Source organism: Antechinus flavipes, chromosome 3 (genome assembly GCF_016432865.1).
Source record: "Antechinus flavipes isolate AdamAnt ecotype Samford, QLD, Australia chromosome 3, AdamAnt_v2, whole genome shotgun sequence".
Classification (NCBI taxonomy): domain Eukaryota; kingdom Metazoa; phylum Chordata; class Mammalia; order Dasyuromorphia; family Dasyuridae; genus Antechinus; species Antechinus flavipes.
In genome coordinates, this window is record NC_067400.1 from 223,802,748 (window position 1) to 223,826,637 (window position 23,890).

The 23,890-nt window shown below is 33.1% G+C and overlaps 1 protein-coding gene across 3 annotated transcripts in view; it reads right to left on the reverse strand.

Annotated features, from left to right (window-relative positions):
• The window catches only part of XG (Xg glycoprotein (Xg blood group)), a 54,088-nt gene that overhangs the window by 10,587 nt on the left and 19,611 nt on the right, over positions 1 to 23,890 (reverse strand). Inside the window, exons 4-9 of one of the 3 annotated variants that reach the window (XM_051984581.1) lie at positions 11,317 to 11,379; positions 7,426 to 7,488; positions 5,424 to 5,465; positions 5,061 to 5,096; positions 795 to 839; positions 233 to 268 (exon numbers count right to left, since the gene is read on the reverse strand). In XM_051984581.1, coding sequence (XP_051840541.1) covers positions 233 to 268; positions 795 to 839; positions 5,061 to 5,096; positions 5,424 to 5,465; positions 7,426 to 7,488; positions 11,317 to 11,379 — 285 coding nt within the window. The remainder of the gene's footprint in view (positions 1 to 232; positions 269 to 794; positions 840 to 5,060; positions 5,097 to 5,423; positions 5,466 to 7,425; positions 7,489 to 11,316; positions 11,380 to 23,890) is intronic. The other 2 variants (XM_051984582.1, XM_051984583.1) reach the window with 2 other exon arrangements.

A 23,890-nucleotide genomic window follows, 5' to 3' on the forward strand; every position in this document is an offset into this window, starting at 1 on the left:
AGTTAAAAAGGTGAGATTATATTTTATCCTTCAGACAATAGAAAGCTATCAGAATTAACTTGAACAGAGGAATCACGTACTTAATGGAAAATTTCTTTGGCATCAGTGTATACAATAGACTAGAATGATAGGTATCATTCCCCTTTCATTATAATAACATGCAGTGTCTATACCAATACTCTATGACACTTTCTTTCCCTGTACAATAGAACTGAATTAGTTTTTCATTTACCTTGTGTGTTTCCATAATTTGAATATCCTCCTCCACCTAGAAGGGAGAAAGAGAATGTGACTACAAAATAACTCTAAACAAAAAAATTAATTATAGGTAAACCATATCCAAATGCTATTACATACCTGACAACAACACAAAAATATGAAAATGTAGAGTTAATTACTCAATATCTTAGACAAAACAATGAAAACTGAACACATTCTGCCATAGAGCCTGCAAAAAAGTGTTAATGTCAGAGGTGTGCTGGGACAAGCTCAAACTGGCTCATGAAATCTAATCGTCAAATTATCAGAATAAGCATTTACTTTCTCAGAAATTGGCAAAAGCTGCAAATCAGGGTTTGATTTGTTATTTAGTTGAATGTCTGTATTTAAAAAGTGATCGAGAAAAATGTAAATAATGCAGATTAAGCTTATTCTGAGCAATATATATATGTACATATTTAACAACTGGCTTTTATATATATATATATATATATGTATATATATATATATATATATACCAGCATATCTCTTTTTAAATTTCCATCTTTAACACCATTTCAAAATAATCGATTTACCATAATTATTTCCATAATGAGAACTGGGATTATATCCCCCTCCTCCTGTAGGAAAAAAAAATTGCATTAAATTGGAAGAGCCATCAATAAAGTATGATTTCCCAACAAATCCTTCTCTAAAAGCATGCACAGTCCCAAGCAGCTTGATGTAAAAGCTGAAAATATTAGTACATTTTCATTCCAAAAGTAAGCAATCAATTTCACAGGATAAAATGCCAAATATAAGTAGTCACAGCCTAAGATACATTTAAGAACCACCAAAAAAGTTGTGTATGGTTTGTTTTTGTTTTGGTTTGATGAAAGAAACAGAACTAAAATACAGTTGTCTAAATTGTGTTAAATGGGATAATTAAAAGGAAAATGCAATACCTAAGGCTGGGAGTTTCAAAGAGTTATTTATTTATACTACATTTATATCCATTTCTTTAAGAAAAATTCAAGATAAGGAACAAAGTTTATGATTAATACTTAAAAATCCTAATTACAATTATAAAAAATGAAAATCATTGGAGGGATAGATGATATACTGTTGATGAAGTTGGTGAATTTGTCCACCTGTTCTAGAATGTAAGTAGGAATTATGCAAAAAAAAAAAAAAAAAAAAAAAAAAAAAAAGAAGTTGTTTTGACCTAGAAATAGAAAAATTTTCTTTTGGGTATAAAGCCCAAGAAATTTAAGTAAAGCAATCCTATATATATCAAAATATTTTTAGCAAAAACCTTGAAACAGTCAATAAATAAATTGTGATATGTGAACAAAATACAACTTTATTTTGCCATAAGAAAATTATAAATGTGAAGAATTTAAAGAACCATAGGAAAGCTTTGTATACACTGATGCAGAGAAAAGTAATTAGAATCAGAGGAACAATGACTATACACAATGACTATAACAAGATAAATGAAAACAATTATAAAAGAAAATCAAATTTTGTTAAATTCTAATGACAGAACCCAGGAGATGAAGAAATAAATCTTGCTGTTCTCCAGAGACAGGAATGTGAAATAGGAATATGGAATATGGTATTCTCCATTCAGTGGTTATCTCTGTTTTATTTAATTGTTTTCTTTATTACCAGGACAGGGTTTCATTATTAGTGGGTATGTTTCATTATTAGTGGGTATTATTGGTAGGAAATAAGCCATAAAACTTTTTAACAAAACCTAAAAAATAATCTAGGCATTATTTGAAAATATCATATCTCATATAGAAAGATAATTGCTTTTTGAGGGGAATTGTTTATTCAAAAAAAAAAGCTTGTTTTAGATACAAGAGGATTTTTTAAAATTACCTCATTCAGTCAAAATGACTTTGAATTTAGAATTAGAAGACTTAGATTTGAATCCTGGCTTTGCTACTTACTTACTTGCGAACTTGGGCAATTTATTTCCCACCAACCCCTCCCCAGGACTTCAGTTTTATCATTTGGAAAAAGAAGGTTTTAGATGATATAACTAAGGTCCCTTCCAGTTTTAATATAGATCCTTTAATAATGTGCTAGGACCCTGGTCCCTAAAGGTCAGCTTCTAGAGGGAGGAAAAATGTATTGATATTCTCATTACTTTCCTTCATATCTCCTCAGCATTAGCATGTCCTTTTATGAAGAGAAAAAAGAACTTCCTTCCTCTACATTCAGGGATGAGGAGAAGCAAGGGAAAAGAGTTCAGTCTAATTGCCCCAAGTCAAGCTTAGTAATGCTTAACAAGTTTGGTCACTTCCCAGCTTGATTGTGTTTTTACCAAGAACAGTTGCCTCACGCTAATTTATCTAAGCCTTTGGGATTGATTTTAATCATTTTAGTCATAATTTTAGGGCTGGTCCTGTTTATCTCACATAGGCACAGTACTAAAGGGGGGGAATCCTTTATAAAAGATCTAGGACTGGAAAAGGAGCATACTCCAATTTTAGCAAGTGAGCTATAAGTAAAAAACACATTTTCCCAGAAAGATGTTCCCAAAAGAAATTCTATAAAGTCATTGTCACTGCTATTTGTTAATGACCAAGGCAGAGTTAGAAATAATACAGCAATCCTACTCTGATTCTAAGGACAATAGTTTATCTTATAAGTCTGGGCCATGCTAATCAGCCAAATTTTCTTAATAAAGGGTATTTTTTCTAAATACATATTAAAAACAACTTCCAACATTTTAAAAATTTTGAGTTCCAATTTTTTTTCTCTTCCTTCCTTCTCTCACTAAAATGGCAAGCAATTTGATATAGGTTTTATATATATATATATATATATATATATATATATATATATATATGTGTGTGTGTGTGTGTGTGTGTGTGTATGACTGTATCATGTAAAACATACTTGCATGTTGTGAAAGAAGAAATTGACCAAAAGGAACCCCATATACACACACAAAATAAAAAGAAAGAAAAGAAAATGAAAATAGGATGCCTTGATCTGCATTGAAAATCTATCAGTTGTTCCTCTGGATATGGAAAGCATTTTCCTTCATGAAGAACAATTCTTTTCTTTTCTTTTCTTTTTTAAATTTTTATTTAATAATTACTTTATATTGACAGAATCCATGCCAGGGTAAATTTTTTACAACATTATCCCTTGCACTCGTTTCTGTTCCGATTTTTCCCCTCCCTCCCTCCACCCCCTCCCCTAGATGGCAAGTAGTCCTATATATGTTAGATATGTTGCAGTATATCCTAGATACAATATATGTTTGCAGAACCAAACAGTTCTCTTGTTGCACAGGGAGAATTGGATTCAGAAGGTATAAATAACCCGGGAAGAAAAACAAAAATGCAAATAGTTCACATTCATTTCCCAGTGTTCTTTCTTTGGGTGTAGCTGCTTCTGTCCATCATTTATCAATTGAAACTCAGTTAGGTCTTTTTGTCAAAGAAATCCACTTCCATCAAAATATGTCCTCATACAATATCGTTGTCAAAGTGTATAATGATCTCCTGGTTCTGCTCATTTCACTTAGCATCAAGGAACAATTCTTTTCTTAAGAACATTACTATATAATTTTGTATTGGCAAGCAATTGGAAACTGAATAGATGTCCACCAGTTAGGGAATGGCTGAATAAGTTATGCTATATGAATGGAATGGAATGTTATTGTTCTATAAGAAATGATGAGCAGGCTGATTTCAGAAAAGCCTGAGAAGACTTACATGAACTGATGCTGATTGAAGTGAGCAGAACTTAGAGAATATTGTAAGCAAGACCATGTAATGATCAACTGTGATAGAATTGGCTCTTCTAAGCAATGCAGTGATCCAAGACAATTCCAATATACTTGGAAGGGAAAATGCCATTCACATTCAGAGAGAAAACTGTAGAGATTGAATGTGAATCAAAGCATAGTATTTTCACCTTTTTTTGTTTACTTTTTCTTTTTCATGATTTTTTTTTTCCTTTTGGGTCTGATTTTTCTTGTACGATGTAATTTGGAAATGTATTTAAAAGGATTGTACAACATGTTTAACCTATTTCAAATTACTATCTTGGGGAGGGGGAGGTAAGGAAGTGAGGAAAAAAAATTTTAGAATTCAAAATCTTACAAAACCAAATGTTGGAAACTATCTTTATGCATGTTTGGAAAATAAAACATTGCTGAGAAAATTTTTTTTAATTTTTAAAAATTATCAATAGTTATGAGAAATTTGGGGGAAAGCTTAATAGAAAATAATCACTGACCCACTAAAAACTTACTAGCTGAGTTAATTAATTTTAAAATGATAAACATAAACATCTTAAAGAAAGGGAGTAGTAGTGGGAAGAGTAACACCTCCTAGCCAGATCTGAGTAGAAATCATAATCTAGAGGGAAATATTAAATGCTTTACCAAAATTAGAAGCCAGGAAAGCTTTATTTTTTGGATCATGAGTTGCCTTCAAGATCCTAGAATGTCATTTGATTTGTAGTTGAGGATCAAATATTTTCTTCCCACAAAATTTCAATGAAGGTCTTATTGAAGCATATTTATAACAACTTAAGCATATCAAAGATTTCTGAACTTACTACTTCCAATAGTTCTGTGTTGATAAAAAGTTTTCTGCTTCTATTCTATTTAAATTTAATCATAAAATCTGTGATCCATTGTGCTACAGCATCATGGCAAGCCAAAGAATGATCAGCAAGTACAGTTGTGAATGGTAGAGAAATCAACAGACAGCAGACACAAACAATAGACCCTCAAAAATATAAAGTAAATCCATTCCCTGATGGGAAAAGCTCATATATGTTTGGCAACCTTTTTTTTTTTTTAAGTGCCTCTCAAATCATGCATTTACCATGGTTATTATAATTGGAGTTATAGCCCCCTCCTCCTGCAGGGAAAAAAAAAAAACAAAACTAATTAGCAAAAGTTTATTGAGATGAAACCTAGAATTTCCAGCCAAGAATCATTCCTAAAGTAAGGGATATGCCAACTATTAGGTTAAACTTGCTGACTTAACAAAGCCCACAAAGATCAACCAAAAGAGAAGCAAAGACAATTAATTGCCAGAGATGGAAAAGCAATAGCTGAGAGAGTTTAAATTCAGTGAGTGATCCTGCAGAAACAGTTAGTTCTTTGGAAGGGACAGCTCACTTCAACTGTTGGGCCCTACAAAAATGCTGTTGCATCTCTCAGCCTCCCCAAGTCATACTTTTACCATGTGTGTTGCCAAAATTATTGGAATGATATCCACCTCCTCCTGCAGAAAAGAAAACTGGGACTAACACTTTAAACAGAAATATATGATGACATTCATAAGTCCTTTATGAGACACACTAAATAAATAGAACTCCTAATTCACAGTTGTATATAATTTCAAATTTATAAATTGAGAGACTTTCCTGTTAAGTTTGACCTATGTTTTTAAATGTTTTAAAAATAATCTTTAAAGCAAATATCCATCACTTAAGTGCATTTGATTTTTGAATCAAATAGTTTTATAGAGAAGAAACTGTCCCATATATAAAAAAAAGGAAAATCTTTTTTATAACAACTTCTAGGATATGATTTTCTACCCAGGAAAAAAAAAGTAATTTATAATTTATTTTCAATGTGACAAAGTCTCAGGATTAATTAGATGAGAAAAAGCCATATATTTGAAAATAAGACTCTAAATGTTAAATATTTGATTAGAGCATTATGTCTAATACCAAAAGTACTATTCACATCATTCCTGCTTTTTATTTTATTATGCATAAAATATTCTTTATTATGAGCTTTAATTTTTCCAGGTAGTAGAGAAAAATGTATAACACTATTAAGAAGGAACCACAAGTTTAACAATTACTATTTCCAAAGTTCTTGTTGTGTCACTGACTTTTCCCAGTTTAAGAATTCCTCCATATTTTATATGTGAAGTACATTAATATTAAACCTTCTGTAACCATCATGATCATTGTCATCACCTTTCTTAAACAATCATTAATTGTCCAGCATGTCCTAAATAATAATGTCTAGCATTTACATAGTGCTTTAAGGTCTGCAAAATGCTTTATAAATATTATTTCTTTTTGTCTTTACAACAATCCTGGGAAGTAGATGAAATTATTATATTCATTTTACGATAAAACTGAAGCAGAGAGAAGTGACTTGCTAATAAATGTCTGAGATTCTAACTGCAAACTCAGCTCTTTATCCATTAATTCACTCTAAATGAAACTCCATACAGTATTAAAAGGAATCATGTTACTGTGATATCAAATATCAATTAGATCTCCAGTCTTGCATTTCCCACTGAATGATACATCTTTTGAGATATCTTCTCAGTAGACATTTCAAACTCAGCATCCCCCAAATTAATTCATATTTCCTCCTTAACCCTCTGCCCCCACCAAACTTTCCTATTACTGATGTCCCCCAAACTCACAGCCTCAGCTCCTCACCATCTCTCACCCCCCCTCCACCATAATTAATTTGTTGCCAAGGCATTGTCAATTGTACTTCTGCAACTTCTTAAATATGCTCCTTCTCTGTCTAATACTGACATGTTCTCATGCAGATCTGTATCTGTTCATACCTTACCTACTCCAAATAGCCTATTAGTTGGTCTCTTCCCATTCCCTTCTATCCTCTTTTAAGCTGCCAAAATGATTTTCCTGAAGAACCGTGTGACTATATCATCCCTTATGCTCAGCAAATTCCAGTGGCTCCCTATCACCTTCAGGATCAAATACAAAATCCTCTTTTTGGTGTTCAAAACCTTCCATAATGTTTTCCCCACCACTATCTTTCTAGTCTTCTTACACATTATGTTGCTCCCAAAATATGCTTTTAGATTCCTTGCTTGTTCTATGAACAAGATATTCTACCTCTTGTTTCTGGGCATTTTCTCTGGCTGTCTCTTATGTCTGAAAAATCTCCCTTCTCATATCTGCCTACTGGTTTTCCCAGCTTCCTTCAAGCCCCAAATAAAATTCTTCCAACTATAGTACTTTTTCGAATCCCATCTCAATTTTCTGATCATTATTTTATATATAGCTTGTTTATACATTTGCTTATTGTTTTCTTCCATTAGACGATTTGCTCCTTAAAATGATAGAACAATATTTATTTCTCTTTATAAAAGCTCTAAAGTGTAACACAATGTTTGACATATATTAGGCACTTAACAAATGTTTATTGACTGACTAAATATAATGTAAATAATGCATCAATCATACCTGCTGGAGGTCTAGGTTTGGGTGGGTAGCGTCCATCATCCAAATCTAAATCATTAATATTACCTGTTGATGTAAAACAAAATATGATATGTAAAATTATCTTTTTTCACAAAAGAATAAAAAATCAAAATGATTTTTTTTTGCTATTTCTAAAGTAATAACAGGGCATAGGCTTATGTGGATAAATTCATTTATATAATAGATCTTCAAATATTTGAAGACAACTGTTGGGTCCCTCTCTTGAGTCTTTTCTTTTCTAGGATATGCACCCTCTATATGGTCTTCCTATGAGAGTTTTCAGATTTTTCTCTAGATTGCCGTCTGCCTTCATTTCTTCAATTCCCATCATAAAATGCAACATCTAAAAATAAGTATGATATGTCATGTGTAGTTTTATGAGTTTATACTGGGATTATTATCACCTTTAATCTGTATATTTTAGTTCTATACATGCAGGTAGATTGTATTAACTTTTTTTGACTTTCACTAACTTGTAACCAAATAGGATATCTTTCATATTTTTATGAAATGTATGGAACTTTTATGGGGGATCAGATGGAGCAGCTAGGTAGCACAGTAGATTTAGCTTTAGGCTGGAGTAAGAAAAATTGAGGTCAAATCTAATCTCAGGCACTTAGTAATTGTGTCACCCTGGACAAATCACTCAATCCCTGTCTGCATAAAACTAGAGAAGGAAATGCAAACCTCTCTAGTATCTTTGCCAAGAAAACTCCATGGATAGTCCATGGATGTAACAGGGTAAGAGTCAGATAAGACTGAATGACTGAACAACTAAGGAATCAGAACCCTATTCATTATGCTACAACTATTGTACCTGAGTGAGATGTATTACCATGGCAGAATAACATTATCCCAACTTGGCTTATGTACTAGTGTCCAAAGGCAGGTTTCCATACTACAAGGCCTTTCCAAATACCATTGTGAGATAATGTCTAGCCTTGGTAATGTCACCACTATGTGCTGTGCACCATAACCATGCTTGAAATCAGTTTCTTTTAGGGGCTCTAAATCATCCCTCTTCTTTTCCCCAACACCTACATCACCAACTCTCCTGAATATATATGTCACTGGCTTCTCAAATTTTTCATGTCCAAAGTGGAATTTGTAATCTGTTCTTAATTTCTTTCCTCAAAACCTTTCTATTTTCACCAAAACCACATCATTCCAGGCTCTCGTTTCTTTGCCCTGATTCACTAGTTTACTGTGTAAGTTTAAAATGCCTGAATCAAATAAATTTCTTTTTAGAAATCTGATTAATAGCCTTCATTTCTGTTTTCTCTGTTGTGGTGTTTATGCTGTTTATGCCTTCTAATGAAGGTATTAAGACCCAGATCTTGATCCAGAAAAAGTCTCTCCCACATCAAAGCTTAATGGAGCTCTCCAACTCTCTACTTCCCTAATATAAACATTTCACTTAATCTTTTAAATCTCCCATAAGCAGGGTCCCCTACAGCATTCTGTCACTTTTATAAACTCAACATCTCTCTTGAGGCCTTTGATAAGCCCCCCTAGGGTTAGTGCACTGTTATTCTTCCTTTTTTTCCCCAAAGATTCCACAATATACTGGCTTTCTGTTGTGTATGACAGAGGAGGCAGGGAGAAGGTTAGTAGTGAAGAATAGTAGCAGGATTCCCACTCCAAGATCACAGTTCTTTTTACTCCTCTCTTTTCCTACCATTAGGATACACTTTCTTTCCTAGGATTAAGGCTACACCCTGAGGTTGTCGCTCACGCTCTGAAAGAATTTTTCTGCAGTAAAATCATAAAACTGATTCAAACCAGCCCCAGATGGTGCATTGAGCTTCTACAAGTACCTGCAGAAATGATATTCTAGTCATGAAGCCCTGTTATGAATAAACTTTTTGTCATTAGGTAAACATATCTAATTAATGTTACTCCTTACTGCTATGGTTACAATTTACTGCTTGTTTTTGTCTAGCCACAAATATAGAGATCAAGGCTTAGCCTTACTGCCTTGAGTCTCCTCATTCTTAAAGGAGACCCCTTCGTGCATGTCAAATTTTCCTCCTCCAATGGAATAAAGAAGGCTTTTTGCCTATAACCTCCTTGAGCTCTTTAGTTTTCTGTTCTTTTTTGTTTTGTTTTGTTTTCAGTTAGCAGATGGCACATAACCTCTATGGCTTTTGGTCATTTATTTTTAGGGTCTGACAAGGAAGATCCAACAACTATAAAAATAGAAGATATGGAACAAGGTAGTATAAACTATAAAGACACCCTTGGATATAAAATTAAAGTTGTTACAATATTTAAAAAATAAAATTGAGATCTCCAATCTTCAGGTTAAATTGTTTGTTTGTTTGTTTGTTTTTTATCAAAATATGAATTATCCTCTGACTATATTTTATTGTTCAGTCAAGTCAGAACTATTAGAAGATAACATATTTGATATATACTAATGTATACTGATGTTTTATGTAACACTTTTTTATATTATTTCCTGAACAATGATACTAAGATTTCTTTTTAAATTTGCAGTATTCTTTAGGGAGGCCTCCAACACTTAAGTTAATTCTTTATATATTTTATATTCAAAATTGTTACTTTAAAACTGATATATAATTCATGTATTATTTCAATGTTGTTTCCTTTTGCTTTCCCCCCCCCTCCATTCACATATGTTTGTTTTCTAAATTTGTTAGGATTTCTGTTTTTTGGAAAAAGTAGTCTTCAACATTTATTCAGCTCTATGTACGCTATCTAATTTGTATTTTGGAAGTCTGCATTTAAAGCTCTGCTCTGATTTCTTATTTAAATATGTTCATAATTTCTTTTAAAACTAGTTATCTTTATCTTTTAAACCATTATAGAATTTCCATAATTTCTAAAAGGTCTATGGGATTTTTCTTTTATAGTTCTTTGGTTTCTTTTGAGTTTTTATTTGTTTTCCCTTCCTTTTTTATGATTCTCTCTCTTAGTTTATTCACTTGTACACTAGAATTTTTATTTAAATGTTCTCTCTTGGTCATTTGGTGTTTCAGATTATTTTAATTTCCTATCACTTGACTTTGAGAATTTTTTCCATTCTTTGTTTCCTCTTCTTCCATTACAGCACATATCCCCAAGGCTGAGCTGTTCAGTGGCTTCTTTGACTATCAATTTGGAATCTAGAACTGTTTGGAACCCTATCTTTAGTAACTTGTGCAGAAAACTACAACTGCCTTTAGCTAGGTTTCTTTATCTTTTCCCTTATATCCAAATCTCTTTCTTCTCTGGGCAGTGTTCTCCATTTTTTTTTTTTTTTTAATAATGAACACCTATGTTTTTTTGGTCTTTTCTGATAAGTAAAGCTGAAAGCTACAGTAATATTTTTTCTAGTGACACCTGAAAAGCTGCTATTGCAGGTGCCTAGATTGAAATTAGGTTATTAATTCCCTAAAATACACATATCCAACTGAGATGAGGGAAAGATGGGAACTCTCAGAGAGGAAAAGTGAGAGCTAGTTTCTACGAATATGCATTATTCATTCATTGGAGACAAGATCCATGATTAGCTACTACAGGGATAGTGGGATATGATTCATCCCTGTTCTTACTCTTTTTAATAGATTTATTGCATTATCTTGTTTATTCAACCATAATTAATCTATCTATATATATCTATATCTATATCTATAAGGATAGATATAGCTATATATGGTAAATATTTCCTTTACTTTTAGGTTTGAGTATATGAGAATGTTGTAAAAGAAAATAAAAACTATTTTGGCATTTTTACTTGTCATATAATTGCTTTAAATATTTTGTTTCTTAAATTATTACAGTTCAAATGTCTAAGTAGAAAAAACATTAAACCATTTCTGAGATGAAATAAATATAATATCTATTATAGGTAATGCCTATAATTCTTACCTCCAGGATTGTCATAGATTCCAGGTTGAGGACGATTAGGTGGGTTGGGTTTGGGGTAAATATCTGTTGGAAAATCAATACCAAAGTTTTAGAAAGAAAAAGACTGCTTCAAATATCACAGAGTATAGATTCAGAATATATAAATATTAAAATTTTGCAGTTTGGTTTGTTACTTTAGAGATTGCCCGATTAAAAAATCATTTAATCAAGCTTAATCAGAACCTAAACTTTTGGGATGTTTTCATTTTTTTTTCCACTTTTATTCCTGAAGGGTCTATGTAAGTCTAATTTTCATGGTAAGGAAAAAGTGTAATTGCCTATAATTAATGTGACAGATGCTGCCAGCATGGAAGATTTGAACAACTGCTTTAGGGTTATTATGTGATAGAATAATTTACAAAAACTAATTTGGGATTCGTTTTCCTCCCCATCTTTACCTCTCATAAGGTTAACTGAAGAGAGTAAAAATTAAAAAAAAAAACTATTCATCAGGAAAATACTGCTTCTATTTCTTGGATAAACATTTCTGGCCACCTTCTATTCAGGCTTATTCCGGTATTCCTGCAGAATGATTTCTTCCCATTATTTTTTGTTTTGTTTTATTGGCAGTTGGAAAACATAAACTAACCTAGAACTAGGGAGAAAGTCACTGAAACCATATATTTATTTTTCTGACAATGTGATTTTAAAAATAATACATCATTTCAACATGAATAGTGATTCATGACTTCATTCACCCTCCTTTAGCCCTGAAAATATGGCAAATTTGGTAACTAATTTTTGGGAATTCTTTGGGCTCAAAATCTCATCAGTCAATCTGTGGACAACCCGGTAATAAATTATAGGAAACTTCCTGGTTCTGCCACTGGTAACCTGTTCAGGACACTTAATTTCTTTGCCTGTTTCTTTACTCATAAAATGAAGTTTATTTGTTTTTTAAATAGATGACTTCTAGGAGTTCTTCTACCTCTAAATCTAAGATCTATTATGTGATGTTTATCATGAGGGAGTCTCCCTTTAAAAAAGGAGCTAACAAAATCAGGATTGAAAAATTTCCCTGACTTAACTTGTATATTTTGGAGAGCTATTTGGTACTTGGGAAGATGGCAGAGTAAGTCAGCAAATTTCAGGATCTCCAGATTTCCCCACAAATAGAACAAATTTTTGCCTTAGGGCCAGCTAAAACTGGGAAAAAAACCTCAAGAAAACTTGGGACAGAAAAGAGGTCCTTCTGATACAACCCAACACGATTGAAGACTGCAGGCCAGGATTAACTAGTACAAAGTGCAAATACCTCTAGGCTGACTCCATAGAAACACCAGTTGGGGGACCCCTGGGGCTAGGTGGGTGTAGCTGGAGCTCGGCAAGAACCACAGATACTTTCACTTCCCTGTATAGAGTTGGGGGGGGGGGGGTTGATCTGAGTCCTGAAGGACTGAAAGAATTCCTGCTGATTAGTAACCAGAGGCCTAACTATGCTGCAGAGACTCAGCCCTGGGGAAGAAAGAATCTGTACAACTGTGAGTGCAGAGGCTATTGGGACAGACATGCACTGGCTCTGAGCATTTGCAGGAGAGTGGAGTTCTTGGTTTGGGGTTCCAGTTAACTACAATTCTATCAAAAAAAAAAAGATACAAAAGAGGGGAGAGCCAAAGTTAAGCCAGAGGCACCATCCCCCCACTTCATGATTAGAGGTGCTTACACTAGTACTTCTCAAAAAAAAAAAAAAAAGAAAGAAAGAAAAAAGAAAAAAAGAAAGAAAGAAACAGTAAAGGAAAAAAAAAAAAACAACTACAGAAACTTACTATGGGAACAGGGAAGACTGGGAGTCATCTTCAGAGCATAATACTGAGATTAAAAAAAAAAGAAAAAAAAAAGAAAAAAGATGGCTACCCCCAAATTAAATGCTCCCTCCCCAGAGAAAATTTATAAAAGAACTTAAAAAAAAATTAAAAATCAAAGGACAGACAATGAGGAAAAACTAAAACTAAAATAAGAACTATCCAAGAAAAAGATTATGAAAAAAAGTTAACCAACTACAAAAGGAGTTACAGAATCTTAAAGACAAAAATAACTCTTTGAAAATTAGAATTAAGCAAGGGGAAGTCAGTGAAGCTATGAGAGACTTCTGAGCTAAGAAATAACAAATCACAATATAAAAAATGAAAAAATAGACTAGGATATGAATATCTTATAAGAAAAAAAGGACAGATCAAGAAGAGAAAATTTAAGAATAATTGGATTACCTGAAAACTGTGACCAAAAAAAAAAAAAGAACCTTAACACAATAATGCAAAAAATAATCCAAGAAAATTATCCTGGAATGATAGAACTGGAGGGGAGAATAGAAATAAATAAAAAATTAAAAAAAACAAAAAACAAAAAACACTGATCATCTCAAAAAGATCCTTTGTAGAAAACAATAGGGAAATTATCAGACTTTGAATCCCCCAGATCAAAAAGAAAATTTTGCAAAAAAAACAAGAAAAAAATTCAAATATGGAACTATAATTAGAATTGTACATGATTTATCAGCAGCCACAATAAAAGATTGAAGATCCTAGAATCATATATAGTGACAACAAAAGAACAAGACCTTTGGTCAAAAATGTGTTACCTAGAAAAATTGCCCATAATATTGAATGTAAAAAAAGATCCTTCAACAAACTTGCAGATTTTTAGGATTTTTCTTTCCATCAAATCTGACCTCAATAAAAATTTAACATAAAATAGCCAATATCAAAGATCAATTTCAAGAAATTTAACATGAACAAATGTTTATGTTTAATATTTTAATAATATTTTATATGAAACTGTTTTACATCCTTCAGGGCATTTCTTCAAAAGGAAACTTCTAAGAACTCTTAAAATTCATTTTATGTAGTCAACTATCTATTCTGATGACTCTTAAGGCCCCTCTGGCTAAATCAGTGTAATAAATGTCTTATTACCATCTCATGTACTTAACTGTCCTTGGCAATATTGCCACTGTTGATTGATACTTCACTATAATCCGTTGGAAAAGAGAAGTATATAAATATGCATTCCCTCCTATCATCTAGCACAAGCTAAAATAAGAGTCCTTGGGAGGAGGAACAGTTATTGGTTACATACTAAACTATTGTGCTTAAGAAGTTCTGAATATTTTGTGTCAAAACATTTATATATATATATGTATATATATATATATAATATACAATATAATATATATTGTATGAAGCTTTCAATGATGGGGCTTTGCCCCCATCCATCCCCAACCCCAAGCAACCCAAGGATCAAGCAAGTAAGGACATAGGGAAGATACACTTAGATTTATCCATTGCTCCAGAGAAGAAATGGTGGAAATTTCATAGCTATAACACATGGAGAAATTCTGGGCATTTTTCTCCCCACCCCCACCCCTTTTTTTTTTTCTGTCCACCTTTTCTGCCAGATGCAGCTTTAGCCTACTTGCAGCCCTTCCAGCTCTCTCTGGCTTTGTTTGTGGCCATATCAGAGATCAATGTTATGTTCAGATCTGGTACTAAGACAATATTAGCCACAGTATTTCCTTTCCTTATCTTATTATTCTTTTGATTTGGAGGTAACAGACTGTGCAATCTTATATGATATAAGTCAAGCCAACAGTACCCTAGAAGAGACTAATTTCTAATCTAACTCTATTCCTTTTGCATGAATGCTCATGTTTCTGAATTTTATGGCTACTGTTAAGAATTATATTCTCAATTTTCTGTGTAGTTAGGCATTTTCACAAAGTCTATTCTATGTATAGACTTATAAGAATTCATTTAATTCTTTTTTTTTATTTGGAAGGGAGGTAATCAGGGATAAATGACATGACTAAAATCACATAGCTATAACTGTCAAGTATCTGTCAAGATTTCAATTTACGTCTTCTTGCCTCCATGGTCAGTACTCTATTCACTGTGCCACCTGGCTACCCTGACTTATAAATGTCTGGCAAATAGATAGTACTTATAAATGCTTGTTGATTGATAGTCATGGAACAGATGTCAAAAGTGGAAATCTTTTTTGGAGAAAATATGTTTCATTTTGAGATAATATATTCTTTTTTTTCAATTCTAAAATTAAACACCAAAAAAGGGTATTTCCATATATACTGCAGAACAAAAAGCAAATATTTGATATGAAACAATGCTTCTCTTCATACTTTTATAAAGTATATAATAAATTCCATATTACTTTCAAAAATTGTCCTGCTTGTCTGTGCTTCCCTTTCATCTTTTTTATGTTCTCTGTTGTGCATTTTAAAAAATGTTCCAGTGACCCTCTTGTCACTATCTGTAAATCTCCAGCTACAATTATTAACAAAGAGAAGAGGAGAGAAATATGACAAATAAGCACAACTAAGCAAAACAAATCTAAACAATGGCTAGTTGACAAATTATCTTTTTTTGGGTCCATCATCTCTCTGTCAGTATATGTGTAACATGTATCATCATAAATTCTCTGGTAATATGATGAGTCATTGCTTTGATCCTAATTCTTAAGCTTGCAAAGTTATTTTTATAGTGTTGCCATCCTTGTAAAAACTGTCATCCAAGTTCTTATTCATTCCACTTTGCTTTAGTCCACACTACCCAGATCTCCTTAAGATAGTCTACTACAAAGCTTCTTAAACTATGGATTGTGACTTTATATGAGGTAGTGTAACTGAATGTGCAGATCATAAAAAATTGCAATAAAGAGTAAAAGATTTATGAGTACTCTATGAACTGCTTTATCAAATATTCTTCTAAGATTTAGTTCTCTATGTAAAAATAAATAAGCACATTCATATAATTAGCATACAAATTTGTTTTCATCTTTAATAAATGGTAAAATTAGCATATCAAAGAATTGTTTTAAAATAAAATTTTTATTATTTGTTATTAGTGAATATAAACTCTCAGATTTAGAACTGGAAGAAACTTCTGAGGCTATCTACTTCAACCCTTTCAACCTACACCTAAGGAAATTGAGTTCCATAAAGGAAAAGTGTCTTGCTCCAGTTCACTTGGATAGTAAGGGTATAACCAATACCTTGGATCCTCTAACCTTAAAACCAGAATTCTTTCCATTGGATCTTGCTGATGATGTCTCATCACCCAGTCATACAATTTAGTATGGATATTTTTGGAGATGGCAAAATAGTATGAATTCATTTCTGCCTGAGTGTTATATTTATATAATGCCATAATTGTAATATTTTCTACGCAATTTTCAAATCAAATCATCAAATATTTAGTAAACACTGTGTTACTGGTACTGTGTACCAGGAACTAGCTAAGTGGTGAGAACCAAAAAAAAAAAAAAAAAAAAAAAAAAAAGGCCCACACTCTTTCTGACCTCAAGGAGCTTACATTCTACTGAGAAAGACAATTTGCAAATATCTATGTACATTCATTAATTTACAGAGAGGTAAACTGGATATTAAGCTTAAATCAATTATCTGGGCACATAAAAATGTTTATATATAAAAATTGCATTCTACAAGTGGAATTTTAAGTTTTGATTCCTAATTTGTAAAGTTAATTATTATTAGGAGAAGTCCCTGGAAAAATACTCTGATTGAGAATTTGTTATATATAGATTGTACTGAGAAATTTCTCCTTAATATTTATTACTCTATCATCTAAATTAAAATTTTCTCCTTAAGCAAAGTATAATATAATTTACTTAAAAAAATTCCCTCCCTCATGTTATCCCAATTTTTTTTGAAAAATGATATATAATATTTCTTAATGATTCCAAAAAAGAGGAAGAGAAGCACTTAATGTACGGTTACAATTGTACATTAATGTAATCTTAATTGTAATGTAATTGTAATTGTCATGTACAATTATAACTGAATGAACAATTCTTATAGGAAAGTCTAATTTAAATTTCCTTGATAATTCCGGACAATGCCATTTCTTATGTTCTCCACTGGGCTTTTTATTAATCATTTTCCTCTACTAGTTTACTGGGGATCCATCTCTGAAATTCTAACTCAAAGTGTTTGATGATACAAAGGGGAGGTCCAACCATTACCTATTTCCATGGTACTTCTATTCTTAAATTATTTTAAAGGATCTTCAATTTCAATAGCCTGGGGAACTCCATTGTAGGAAGTCCATTCCTAACTACAAATCTAATGCTGTATCCTCTAGGTAGTGCTACTTCTTCATCTTTTAGATATTTTTATTAATTTAATAAAAAAAATTGACTAGATCACTGTATCTTTGTGATCACATGAAAATACCTTAATTAGAAAGAGTATTGGGAAGATAAAAGAAAGAACTGAAGATATGAAATTACTAGTTTAAAGACAGAAGAAAATAAGGCATAGAATATATAAATTGCAGGCTACAACCACAATTTATGGATTGCCATTTCATTTTAATCAGGACTTCACAAACCCTTTCTTCTTAGTAAAAGATAAAGATCTTATTCCTCATAAGAGTAGATGAAAAAATGACTAGGAAAGTATGTAAAAATCCCACTGTTTGCTAACATTAAGAGGACTGTGTAATTTGCAAAGGTAGGAAGATTGGTATGGAATTCACATTTTAAAGAGAGATTCATTAACTCAGAATTTTAAGCAATATGAAAGACTTCCTAACAATTAGAGCTACCCAAATATAGAAGCTACCCAAATATGGTAGGAAGTACCAAATCACTATCAGACAGCATCTTTCCAGAAACTTAAATGAATTTTTCTCTGGGATGTTGTAGAGAAGATGCCTGTTCAATTATGAATTAGACTAGAGGATCTTTGAGATGCTATCTCATGCTGACATTCAATGACTCTATTATTCTAGTGAGAAATTACTTCTATCCATTTCATTTCTTTTTCCGTTTGTGTATTATATTATTGTTGTTGAGTCAGCTCAGTTTTGTCTGACTCTTTGTGCCCTCATTTGAAGTTTTCTTGGCAAAGATACTGGAGTAGTTTGCCATTTCTTTCTACAGCTCATTTTTATAGATTAGGACCTGAGTCTGAAGCCAGATCTGAATTCATGAAGATGAGTTTTCTAGATTCCAAGTCCAGTGCTCTATCTACTGTGCCAGTTTCTTCATATAAGCTTGTAATTGATAATAAATGATAATTTCTTTTCTTATACAGTGGGTTATTGTTTTCCTAAGTTAGGTTGTTTTGGAGAACCCTTCAAGTCTTATTAACTAAAAGTAAAATAAGCTAGCCATTTCATTACCAAAAAAGCTATCTTACATCTCCTCCCTCTCTCATTTATTTTATGATTCTTCTTGTTGGTCTTCACAAAAGAAACAATATCTCTCAACTTTGGGGAATTTTCAGTGGCTGACTTTTATACCTGAAATGCTCTTCTTCCTCATCTCTGACCTTGGATTCCTGGACTTCCTTTAAGTTTCAACTAAAATCCCAACTTCTACCAGAAACATTTCCTGATTCCCCTTAATGCTAATGTTTTTTTCTGTGTTGATTATTTTCAGTTTAACAAATATTTTGTTTGAACATAGTGGGCAATGAATGAATTTTATTTACTGACTGATTTTCATAAGTCAAGTTAAAAAAATTGTTAGGGGATCATTTTAATCTCTATTCACCAAAGAATAATTTAAAATGAAAGAAGGTAATGCAAAAATCTGCTTGGAAAGCTGCTTCCATTTTAAATTGCATTCATTTAAATCTAGAACTAGTGATAAGACAATTCTTTATACTTTATACTGGTTCAATCACATCTGAAAAATTTTATTCAGTTCTTTGCATTCTAGAGAGCTTGAAAAGAGACTAAACTAGAAAGTGAATGGGATAGAAAAAATTTTATATGAAAAATGATTAAAGGAACTAGGGGTGTCTAATTTGAAAAAAAAATAAAACACAGGACCATAATAGTCACATTGAAGCTATAATATGGAAGAGAGCACGTTTATTTATGTGTATCTTTAGAGTATTAATTGGTTGATTGTTGTCCTTCATTCTTGAAGAGGACCAAAATGACATTACTATGTTAGAATTGAGTTTTATTGTGTCCTACTGTGACTGAATGCTCTGCCACAGGTAAGACATAAATAGTCCCTATGAACATTTGGGATGGCTTCTCTAATTTTGTGCATCTGATGCTTCTTTTGAGCTAATTCAATTCTGCTTTGCTCATAGAACACAGAACCTTTTCTGATGAGGACACACCCACTAGGGCAGCCCTGTGTCAGTGTCTCTTATGTCATGCAATCAATTCTAAAGTTCTTAAGAGAGACCTTGAGCGTGTCCTTTGTATTGCTTTTCCTAACCACCTTATGAGTGCTTGCCTTGTTTGAGTTTTCCATAAAACAATCTTTTTGGCAAGTGTACATTTAGCATTAAAACAATATGGCCATCAAAGGATATGAAAAGACAATTCTCAGACAAAGAAATTAAAACTATTTATAGCCATATGAAAATATGCTCCAAATCATTATCAGAGAAATGCAAATTAAGACAACTCTGAGATACCACTACACACCTGTCAGATTGGCTAGAATGACAGGGAAAGACAATGCAGAATGTTGGAGGGGATGTGGGAAAGCAGGGACACTGATACATTGTTGGTGGAATTGTGAACTCCAGCCCTTCTGGAGAGCAATTTGGAACTATGCTCAAAAAGTTCTCAAACTGTGCATACCCTTTGATCCAGCAGTGTTTCTACCGGGCTTATACCCCAAAGAGATACTAAAGAAGGGAAAGAGACCTGTATGTGCCAAAATGTTTGTGGCAGCCCTGTTTGTAGTGGCTAGAAACTGGAAAATGAATGGATGCCCATCAATTGGAGAATGGTTGAGTAAATTGTGGTATATGAATGTTATGGAATATTATTGTTCTGTAAGAAATGACCAGCAGGATGAATATAGAGAGGACTGGCGAGACTTACATGAACTGATGCTAAGTGAAATGAGCAAAGCCAGGAGATCATTATATACCTCAACAATGATACTGTTTGAGTATGTATTCTGATGGAAGGGGATCTCTTTGATAAAGAGAGCTAATTCAGTTTCAATTGATCAAGGATGGACAGAAGCAGCTACACTCAAAGAAAGAACACGGGGAAATGAATACAAACTGCTTGCATTTTTGTTTTTCTTCCCAGGTTATTTATACCTTCTGAATTCAATTCTCCCTGTGCAATAAGAGAACTGTTCGGTTCTGCACATATATATTGTATCTAGGATATACTGCAACCTATTTAACATGTAAAGGACTGTTTGCCATCTCAGGGAAGGGGGTGGAGGGAGGGAGGGGAAAAGTCAGAACAGAAGTGAGTACAAGGGATAATGCTGTAAAAAATTACCCTGGCATGGGTTCTGTCAATAAAAAGTTTTAAAAAAAAAAAAAAAGAAAGAAACGTGTGAGGTGTTTTAAAAGAGGTAAATAAATACTTTCTCAACTGATTTCCATAATCACAAAAGATATACCATAGAATCAATTTTCATTTTGAAAATATTTTAATGGAAAAAAGTAAATAAAATAAATGTTTTCATGTTAAAACAAACAAACAAAAACAATATGGCCAGCCCAACAGAGTTGTGCTCTCTACAGTAGAGATGAAAAGTGTGGAAGAGAGGTATTAAATTGACTACCAAATTGAAGATATACAGTCATTGTGCTGACCTCATTGTTGGATGCTGTAAAACCTGGACAGTATATCAGCGTCATACCAAGAAACTTAATCTCTTCCATTTGAATTATCTTAGGAGGATTCTGAATTTCATCTGGCAGGATAAGATATCAGACACAGCTCCTTTTTCAAACTAAACTTTAGAGAGTATAGGGCTTGGAAGAAGAAAGATATGGATTTGAATTCAACCTCTGACACTTACTGGCTCTGTGAGCACGGACAATTAGTCTCTCTGAGTCTCAATTTTCCTATCTATTAAATAGAGATAATATCTCACAGGGTTGTTGTGAGTCTCAGACAAATAATAGCAATCTTACAAAAATTAGCTCATTTTAAGTCTAGGGTATGATATATTGTTTCCTGATATCCATGTGGTTTCTTCTTCTTTAGTTTTAGAGTGTCTGTTTTCAATAAAACATTATGAATTCACTCACAAATGCTCTGAATCCTCTATTAGGAAAATTCCTAACATAGAGCTAAAGGTCATATTCCTTAATTAACTGAAGGTCAACCCCTGTTAGTAGATTCTTTTCACTAATCTATTTTGTTTTGGACCTTTCCTGAAAAATCACACATGCTGGCTCAGTGCTAAAAGATTTTATGCCCTAAAATGAAGAAGTCCTCCCATACTCTCCTTCTAGGACTTCTGGCGATCTTTTACAACACAATGTTGATTTATATTGTTTGTTATACCATTACTTAGGTGTATAATTCATGTTTGTTACACCACATCAAGCCTGCACTGATTGTGGGGAGAGTCATCACTAATAGCCTCTGCGTTGTTGCTATGTGCTTGTGTAATACTTCCCATGCTGATGGGTTTGTGCATAATAAGACCCTTCAGCCCAGAAACCTGCTAGCAACCCCCACTTCCCTTAGGTGCTTTTCATCTCTCTTCCTGAGATGTCAGGGAGGGTGTGATTATCTCCTTTTTAGTGCTTTCACCTCCCTTCCTGAGAAGTCAGGGGGGTCATGATCACCTCCTTTTCGGTGCTTTCACCTCCTTTCCTGAGAAGTCAGGGAGGGTGTGATCACCTCCCCTTGGGGGCTCTGACCTCCCTGAGGAGTCAGGGATGGCTTGATCACCTGTGTTCTAAAACAAAAGAAAGCGGGAGATGTAATGGACTGAGGCTTGAGTTGATGCACTGAGGTCCCAAGCACGTGAGGCTAAATAGTAATTGGACCATACTCTATTAATATATATGCTTGGAGAAAGAATGGCCCCCGCCCACTCTTTGTGCAAGTCCTGATGTGTTGTATAGGAAATGACAATTTTGGTGGGTGGAGGCAGGGAAGTGGAAAAGGAAGGGGAAGGAGAGTATGTAAACAGCAGTCACACATACACCTTCTTCAGTAGCCAAGAGATAGTCCAAAACCAATCTATTGTCCTTTGCTTCACATATCAGGGAATCCAATGCAAGAGGGCAACGGTAGTTGAGAAAGGAGGAGCATAAGGAATCAATATGTTGATCTCAGTAATTCAGTTTCAATAAAGCCAGAATCAGCTCCATAACTCTGCATATGGCCCAATTTCATAGTTCCGATCTTTTAAGTCCACTGTGACTAATTCTTTCTCTTTGTAGTTTCTTACTGTGGCTTCTATCTCTCAACTTCCTCAGGATAGGAAGGCTAGATTATCAATAACTATTTGGCCTCAGGCCAAATGCAACTATGGGGGGGGAGGGCAGGATAATTTCTCAGGAATCTAAGTGAGGAGATTATGTCAAGGGAAGCAAAAAACAATCTCCATTATCCTTTATGTTTATATATAATTATCTTTGTATATAATTATATTGTATATATAATATCAATATATTTATTCATATATGAATATTGCATGCATGTATGAGTATCCCATACATATATATCTATCATATGTACACATACATATATGTGTGCATATTATATATGCATCTATATTTTATATAAAAATTTCTAATTGAATGATTCTTGCTATTAATAATGACAGTTCTATTACATTTTTTCCTGGTTAGACTATATTAGGCAAATTCAAAATCCTGAAAAACTGAAACATGTCCAGAGGAGGATAATAAGAATAAAGACTCAAGATCATGTCATATGCGGCTTGAAAAAAGGAACTAGTAATGTCTGTCCTGAAGAAAAATCTTAGGAGGAACATGACAGCAGTTAGATAATATTTCATAGACTTTCACATAGTAAAAGGATTAGACTTCTATTTAATCCAGAGGACAGAATAAAGAATAATGGATAAAAATTGTAAAGAAGTGATTTATGCTTTATATGATGAAAGATGATGTAATTATCTTGAGCTAGTTAGTGGCACAGCAGATAGAACCCTGGACCTAGAGTCAGGATAATGTGAGTTCAAATATGGTCTTAGATACTTACTGGCTGTGTGACCACTTAACTCCAGTCTACCTCAGCTTCCTCATATATAAAATGAGAATAATAATAGGCTCTCTGTCCCAGAATTGTTATGAGGATAAAATATTATAGTATTTGTAAAGTGCTTTTGCAAAGCTTAAAGTACCAAATAAATTCTAGCAATAATAATTAGTGCTATACCAAAGTAGACAGGACTGCATTCATCCATTCAGATGATTTAAGTTTGTCTTCAGTGGAATTCTTTAAGGAAGGGCCAGATAAGGCATATGCTGAAAATTTATTTGAAAGAGAAAAAAGAAAAGATGGGTAAAAGAGAAACAGAGAAAGACAGAGAGACAGAGACAGAGAAACAAAGAAACACAGAGAGAATGGCAGACAGAGACAGAAAGAGAAAGAAAGAGAGAGATACATACCCAGAGAAAGAGAGAGAAAAAGAGGAGAAAGAGAAGAAAGACAGAGATAAAGGCAGTGAGACAGAAAGACAAAGAGATAGAGAAAGAAAGACAAAGACACAAAAAGAAACGAGAGAAATAATATATTCTATATTCAAAGGGTTTTTGCCCTCATATATTTTTATATCTTCATTTACAACT